This window comes from Sphaeroforma arctica, assembly GCF_001186125.1.
Source record: "Sphaeroforma arctica JP610 unplaced genomic scaffold supercont1.183, whole genome shotgun sequence".
In the NCBI taxonomy this organism is placed as follows: domain Eukaryota; class Ichthyosporea; order Ichthyophonida; genus Sphaeroforma; species Sphaeroforma arctica.
In genome coordinates, this window is record NW_014040375.1 from 37,755 (window position 1) to 45,702 (window position 7,948).

General features: G+C 42.2%; 3 protein-coding genes across 3 annotated transcripts in view; 2 read left to right on the forward strand and 1 right to left on the reverse strand.

The window, feature by feature from the left end:
* The window catches only part of SARC_03551 (hypothetical protein), a gene marked incomplete at both ends in the record, with an annotated part of 6,407 nt that extends 4,270 nt beyond the window's left edge, over positions 1-2,137 (forward strand). The window contains 4 exons of the mRNA XM_014302646.1: positions 253-433; positions 1,056-1,222; positions 1,628-1,735; positions 1,925-2,137. Coding sequence (XP_014158121.1) covers positions 253-433; positions 1,056-1,222; positions 1,628-1,735; positions 1,925-2,137 — 669 coding nt within the window. The remainder of the gene's footprint in view (positions 1-252; positions 434-1,055; positions 1,223-1,627; positions 1,736-1,924) is intronic.
* An 837-nt stretch (positions 2,138-2,974) lies between these two features.
* Positions 2,975-5,764, reverse strand: SARC_03552 (hypothetical protein). Its single transcript, XM_014302647.1, has 3 exons — positions 5,342-5,764; positions 4,342-4,417; positions 2,975-3,888 (listed from the first exon to the last, which is right to left on the reverse strand). Exons 1-3 carry the CDS (start codon positions 5,422-5,424, stop codon positions 3,052-3,054), a joined length of 996 nt encoding a protein of 331 aa, XP_014158122.1. The 5' UTR covers positions 5,425-5,764; the 3' UTR covers positions 2,975-3,051.
* Positions 5,765-7,612: 1,848 nt separating this feature from the next.
* Positions 7,613-7,948, forward strand: part of SARC_03553 (AGC/YANK protein kinase) — a gene marked incomplete at both ends in the record, with an annotated part of 8,084 nt that continues 7,748 nt past the window's right edge. The window contains one exon of the mRNA XM_014302648.1: positions 7,613-7,658. Within this exon, the coding sequence (XP_014158123.1) occupies positions 7,613-7,658 (46 nt within the window). The remainder of the gene's footprint in view (positions 7,659-7,948) is intronic.

Sequence of the window (7,948 nt, forward strand, 5' to 3'; positions counted from 1 at the left end):
GTGTGTGTGTGTGTGTATATATATATATATATATATATATATATGTGTGTGTGTGCGTAAACACACACACACACACGCACACACACATACACACACACGCACACATATATGTATATATCTTCGTACCTGTTTGGGCCAAGTCCACGTACGTGAGAAAGTCCCAGTTGCGCTTACTGGGGCATTCGTGAGGACTTAGCTCGTTTCCCTTGTCCCTTCATTCCTCTCAATGTTCCCTATTGTATATCACTCCAGGTCTACATGTACTACGCCCTAGATAACTACTACCAGAACCACAGAAGATATGTAAAATCACGCGACGACAATCAACTACACGGTGGGTCTGGTGTACAATCAACCTGCGATCCTTTGGATACACTATCAAACGGATCAGCGTACGCGCCCTGCGGTTACGTCGCTAACAGTTTCTTCAACGGTAAGTCGACTGGGCGAACGGACTGACTTAAGTATGTGACAATTCTTAACGACATTGTGCTCTACTGTATATTTTTATACTTTATGTATCTCAACAGGCGCTGCTACTTACAAAGCGTGTGAGATATTTTCATAAGCAATCAGTAATATACACAAGAGAACAAGACAAGAGTGATTACAGAGTTACTGCATTTTCGTGTTCGACGTTGGTTATGTAAATGAAGCAGAAGATGTGGTGTCTGATGCAATTGTATGGTGGATCTTAATTGGATTTTTGCAACAGTTTTTAACAGCACACATCATTTCAGCACACCGCCTGAATACGTTGCGATGCTTGGCTTGATGTATGTCCGTGAAATGGATGCTTTAGTAACTTAATGCGCTGTTCTGTATTGTTAGAGGTATTGACCACAGATATACCAGTGCTAGAAGAATGCTCGCTGTACTGGTGTGTACTGCATGTTTGCACTATGCTATTTTTGGCAGCAAAGTTATGTACGTATCATCACAAGGCTGGTCTGATACGCAGTTGTCAGTCTAACACTAATGGTGATGGCTATTTGAGGTTTTCAAGAAAGTGTGCACATGATTTCTGATTTTGCACAACTACAAACCTTCTCCAGATACTATCTACTTGTTAGATTCAGCCGGTGTAAACGTGAGTTTGGTAGCGGACAATATTGCCTGGACTTCGGACGCCGACACCAAGTTTAAGAATCCCGCGAGCTTTGACGGTACTGTCCGCCCTCCTAGTTGGACGCACAACGTCACTGATTTCCCTGCCACCAAGGTTTACCCTGAGCTGAGACAGGTACATATGGTGTCTTTATCCATAGTTGTCGGTGAGTAATCGAATCACATGCGATCACAATGGGCATCCGTATACATTAACAGCTATTTATAAGTGGTGCGTGAACGTGCTCGAAACAAGTTCAGACCTCAAAACCTACTCTTCAGCTAGCGTAAAGTGCTCCTGCGGATTTGAGGTAATTTGTGAATTGATTTGGGCGTATCCAAATTATGCATCCATTTATTACAATATTTATCTCGTCGGCAAGAGGTATTCATGTTTAGAGTAGTACTCGCATTAAATTTTCTACCTTTCCATGACATACCATCCACCCTTTCTTCCCCAGCCATACACACCTGTTCTTATATATCTGATCTCAATTTATATCATGTGTAGGGCTACGAGAATCTGGATCTCATTGTCTGGATGAGGGCTGCTGCGCTACCAAAGTTCCGCAAGCTATACCGTAAGATCGCCGATGTCACTTTGCCAGCGGGGACCTACACTTTTGACGTATGTTCGGCGTTGGGCTGGGGTGGGGTTTTTTTTGAACTTTGTCTTTCAAATCTATGATCCGGTTTACTACGCTTAGTTAACGCAGTTCGCAGGCGAGATAATTTAGGTCCCGTTTGAGAGTGCATTTGACGCCAACGAACAGTATCTCAAATCTGTCAAACTGTCTATCTTGCAAATCCCATCCAGATTACTTACAACTACCCCGTGACTAAGTTCAATGGTAAAAAGATGATGGTTCTCAGTACCAGCAGCTGGATTGGTGGCAACAACAACTTCATGGGCATCGCGTATATGGTGGTAGGCACACTCAGCCTTGTCACCGGCATTATCCTGCTGGTGCGTCACATGGTATCACCCAGACAGCTGGGTGATCACAAATACCTGACTTGGGAGAAGTAGGGAAGTGGCTGAACGAATAGCGAGTGACGGCGAGGTTCGCGAGTATGCCTATTCCAACCAGTGATATCTCAAGAGGTACTCAAGCCTGGAGGTGCGTCAGTCCGTCCGAATAGGGGTTTGACCGCATTGATCTAGCCTTCTCACAACCTCGGATACTTCCGTCAGCCATGCCCAGGAGGGGATGACCTGCGATGAAACCACACGGCACTGCGCACACTTGTATTACGCTCCCTGCTATGTGATCCCGTCCATGGCTGGCAACGTTCTCCTTCACGCTGGCGCTGGAATGAAAAATGCTGGGGAGATATTACTAGACGGCCGAGAGGGTCACATCGGGCCCGTGACTCACCTTGCCACTTCGCACCTACAAGCCGACAATTGACTCTCCGCTGTTGATACCGTTCTTATATATGTGCTCAGTCCCAATCCATATACCTTCTAGTCCTTTTAAAGTAAATATAAATTATGCTCTGCGCATTCCCACTATATCAACATGCAGTACAAGTTGTATGAGTTACCATCTACGACGCGAGGCGAGATGGAGTGCATTGAAATCAATCATGATTGCTAGGTTTCAACCTATATTTGCATGTTCACTTTTGAGATATTCTGTTGTTCGACAGGCGTACACTGGATGGAAGGGCAAGAATTCATAAGGGCAAGAATTCATAGACTTGCCCTTACCAATGTTTAGCTTGAGATTATCTCTAGCCGAGTCATTGCTCGCCAAATTAAATGGGTGTGTGACATAGGGATTCACTTATCAGTTCCACAGTGCGTGCCTTTCAATTAGTTGAGTTCTAAAACATGGTAGCAGAAATCAAATATGTATAAAAAGTTCTTTATATGTTCAATATATAATTGTCGCAACTCGCTACCTGTGCAGTTCGACAATATCATCTTATAAGTGCCTGCTATGTAGAGTCCATAGACGGGCGTGTTACGTCGTTCCCCGCGTTACCCCTTGCAACCCCGAAACCACGAGAATTGTCTGCAACCCTAGGCTCTCGAATGATGTTGCTGTTCATTGGCGCGGCTTTAGTGTTCGGTACATTGTTGACTGGGTATCTCACGGTGTACTCGGCCGCGTACCTGTTGGCGATGGGCACGCCGGGCCCGTTTCTAGGAGTGGGCGACATTCTATTGGAATAGGTGGGCGACTGAGTGCCGACCTGATGGGCGTACGCATGGTTACTGTACGGCATGTAGGCCGTTGTGTAGGTGTTTGGTGTGATACTTACGTTCACCATGTTGTTGTTGTTAATGTTTGCCATGCTGGGGTCGCTGATGTTGCCGTAATGGCTGTTGGTCATATAATTTGTACTGTAATTGCTATTCATATTGTTCGGGTTTGCGCTGTGATTGTTGTAGCTGTTCCGTGAATAGACTGGGGTGGGTGTGGGTGTGGGTGTGGAGTTCCCAGACCCTCCACTGCCCATGCCACTGAGCGATCCGGTGCTGCCCGATGCCACGGGATTCTGGCCGAATATTTTCTCTCTCGCTGCAGCATAATCTATCTCGCGCTGGGTTAGCGTTTTACTTGCTTTGCCTTCTAATTGCTTCCCCTTTGTCTTATTACCATGTCCTTGTTGCCCAGCCTTTGCGGTTTTGGTAACTGGCGCAGGCTTTTCCTGGCCCTCACTAGAGGTCACCGTTGCAGGCGATGAGGGGCGTTTAAGCAACTTCGGTTGAGTTTCGTTCTGGCTCGAGTTAGGCCGCCTAAGGATCTGTACTTTCACGTTCGTTGCTGACTGTTTGATTAACAGTGATTGCGAAATTGGAGGTTCGTCAGTACAAAGGCACGTGCTAATCAACAGTAAATAAATTAAATCAGAATCAACTGCATACATAAACGCACAGGATGAGACAGCACGTCAATATAAAGATGCATGTACGAAAGGTACATGCGAGCTACGCACGTGCATTTGAAAATCTAGCGAATACACATACAAATCAGACAAATGGTGAAGCTGAATACTTATGCTTCTCCAAATTCTCAAGCAGGACCTTCTATCGAATAATTCGAGGATTTCACGAAATTGGATAATCCGTTAAATTCAAGACAATTGCTGGACTACACCGATCAGTACTAGACACCGCGTCATCATCGCACTTTTAAGTCTTGATTCGCTCGTGTATGCCCGAGAAGCAAACAGCGTGTATGAGTATCCAAGATTGTTTCAAATACTATATAGGCGACATACCACGTTTGAATTGTTATTTGCGCCCAGGGCCATAGCAGAGAATTGGGTATCCACTTGATTAGCGACGCTCGAGTATCTACAAAGTAGATTCATTGAATTTCAGTAGGCTAAATGAAACCTGTTTCGAGTTTAGTCGGCGTTCCCAACTAAATATTATCTCTATAATGTTCCCTAGCCATTCGTTCAAGTTTAAGTTCAAACAAACTATATCCAGAAGGAATATGTACCAATCTATATATCATTACAATTTAATTTCTACACAAGCACACACCATATACATACACACACACACACACACACATATATATATATATATATATATGTATGCGTATACAAACGTTTATAGGCATACAAACAGCTAAACATACGTGCATATACAACCACAGACACAAACGAACACACATATGCACATACTCCGACACACATACACTCAAACACATACACTGAAATAGCTATCACATCCAGTATTATAATCATGTGCATATATGTGTTTTGTGCACGAGATATGCGAGTCAATATAAGAATCTATGAATATGTATACTGAAAGAACTATAAACACACAGAACTGATTTTTAAAAAATGTCTAGAATAATCGAAAAAACATTTATATTTATATATATTATATACATATATATATATATATAAATATAAATGTAAATACCTTGTACATACACACACGCACACACATACGCGTATACCCACACATACACACACACACGCGACACACACACACACACACACACATATATATATATATATATATTATTTTAATAATCATGCACACTTTATGAGTAAAACGCGTATACAAATACTACCAGCGAGACACAAACAGACCTAAAATCTAGTACAATTAAAAAAGTAGCGAATTAACGATTATATATATTGCCTGTGCTAAATAGTAAACTACGGTAGGAAACATTGGCCTCATTCCAATACATTTAGATGCATACACATTGCTTCTCACTTTACATGCGATATCATGTCGTCACAAAACCCATACCGATCAATCGTGGCACCAGAGTCGGGCACCTTGTCAAACTCGCCCGCACTATCCAACGCTTCCCAGTCTTCAGAGTCCGCCATTCTTGCCAGGATTTGTGATTATTGGGATGGGGCTTCTATCTATTCTGTTATTCTAGCTGAATTTTCACGAACTATTGATATTATCCTACAGTGATTCTTGCTACAAGTTCAGATATAGTATTGCAAGATAAAGCACACATATGGTGCTACCTACGACCCACTTACAAAGTTGGGTTATCTGTGCGCCTAAATTATGTGTCCGTTCCTCTGTTGGTCTTCTCTTGTGTACTATATACCTCTGAACGCAGTAATTGATAATAGTAACTACAAGTAAGCTGTTCAGATTTGGGTGCTATTGGGCGTAAGCCATCCTTCCACAAGCATACGCTTCTTATGTGAGTACTTTCTGTGTTAAAAAAAATACATACAGTAGAATATATTTATACTGAACTGTACTTCTTGCCTTCTGCCTTTTTTATTGGGTTTGCGAGAGATAGACCCGCACCCGGGCCCACGATTTCGCTTATTACGGAACGTGAGATTTAATAATCAAATCTTCAGATATCGGTGTTTCGCGCTGTCTCGTAAAAATACATACTATTTATATATATAACCACCTGAAACATAAATAGCCTTCTCTTTTAAAAAAAAAAGATCAGCAAAATATGACTATTTTAAAAACAATATTTACGTATAGGTCTCTTGGTACTATTTCAAGGCCCACTGCATTTGGGTCGCTGCTAATTTATACGATTTCCGCTACTGAGATTTCTGCTCGCGACCCTAATTTAGACTCCTCAGAGGCAGAGGGCCTGAGCCCTGATTTTTTTGTGTGTTTATTTTTTCAAAACAAAATAATTACTCTGCGTATGGCAGACTGTCAGCAGAGACTCTCGAGTCTCGACTCTAAATAGTAGAAGGCTATTTATATTTAATTGTCGAGAGAGTGTAAACTTGGTTGGATTTCATTTTAATATATATAAAAAAATAGCTTTTATGTATTTTACTATTATTTAGCAAGTGGAGACTCTATATATAGAGAAGCGACCTGTGGTAAATAGTCGTTGATCCCATTCAGTTTGGCTTTCCATGGCCTTCTGGATTTGGGTCTCTGCTAAATTAATTTACGATGTCGTCGAAAGAAAACCTGATTTCTGCTCGCGACCCTAAGGTCTAAGGCCTAAGGGCCTAATGACCTAATCCAGACTTCCAGAGGACCATGGGTTTTCATACAGAGAAGGGGATCGGGGGAAGACTATTTTTATTTACAAAGTCATCACTCATGACTCATCAGACTTCAGAGGACTCGAAGTCGAGGACATAATTTTTATCAACCGCATATGTCCACAGCCCACAGGGCACAGACTGTCCAGGTCTTCAGGACCACCGCGGCACAGCCACATGAACTGATGAACATCCCAATTCCCAGCCACAGCCCACGCCGCACAGCCCCACAGGCCACAAATTGTCTTGCGAACTCACAGACTCTCAGTCCTCAGAGTACAGTACAGGACACACACTCACAACAGTTCACAGCTCAACTTCTCACAGTGGAGTGAATGGCTGAATGCACAACTGAAAAGCTGGGGTCAATCGCTGTCAACCATTAGCGTCAACTGTCCACTGTCCAGACACCAATCCTAATTATTATATAAAATATATTGGTTTATTTATTTACTTTTTTTTACTCCATATCAAATCGCGAAGACAGACTGGAATGTTTGTGCGGGAACTTCGAATTAGAATACTGAATAGTGGATACTGGATACGAATAGGGCAAACAATTTGTGGGCAAGTTGCGGATTTGCCTTGTAGAGTCGAGGGCTCCAAATTCAATAATCCATACAACTCAAAAAAGAGATGTTGCAGATATATATAGTATATACAGTACATGAATTGGAATGGGCATGGTCAGTGTGTATGTAAATGTGACGCGGTACAATCAGCAGGTTCAATTAGAATATAATCACGAGGCGCTTATCTACGCTCAGGGATGGAGAAATTGAAACTAAATTGAAATCAGAAGCAATAACAGGTCACAAATCCATAGTATCGAGTAGGGGTCGGACTAAATCACGATTAGCCGTCACACGTGACAGGACAATACGATTATCAGTTACACTTGGGCTGATGATGGCTATGATCTGAAGAGGAATCATATTTGAAACTTCGCAGTATACTTTTCAGCCTACCCTATGAACATCGGGCCATAATATAGTGAACAACGGCCCCATCTGATATATACACAATGGGTAACGGCAGGTCACGGGAAAAGATTGACTTCAACTCTGAAGGTACGATCGAAGTTTATACTGTGTATGGGTTCAGTTATAATCACTGAGTCGCAATATATTTGATTACGATGAAGTATGCAACGCCTATTACGATTAAGGTGTACAAAGTGGCATAAATTACAACTCGGGCTTGTCTCGCTCCTCAGCTCTTTATATTCTTTTGGAGTACGCATGGACCGCTTCAGATATATCATTCAAGCGAGACATGAAAATAATTATATACTTGAGCTAATATATATATATGTGTGTGTGTGAGTGTGTGTGAGTATATATACATGTATATATATATA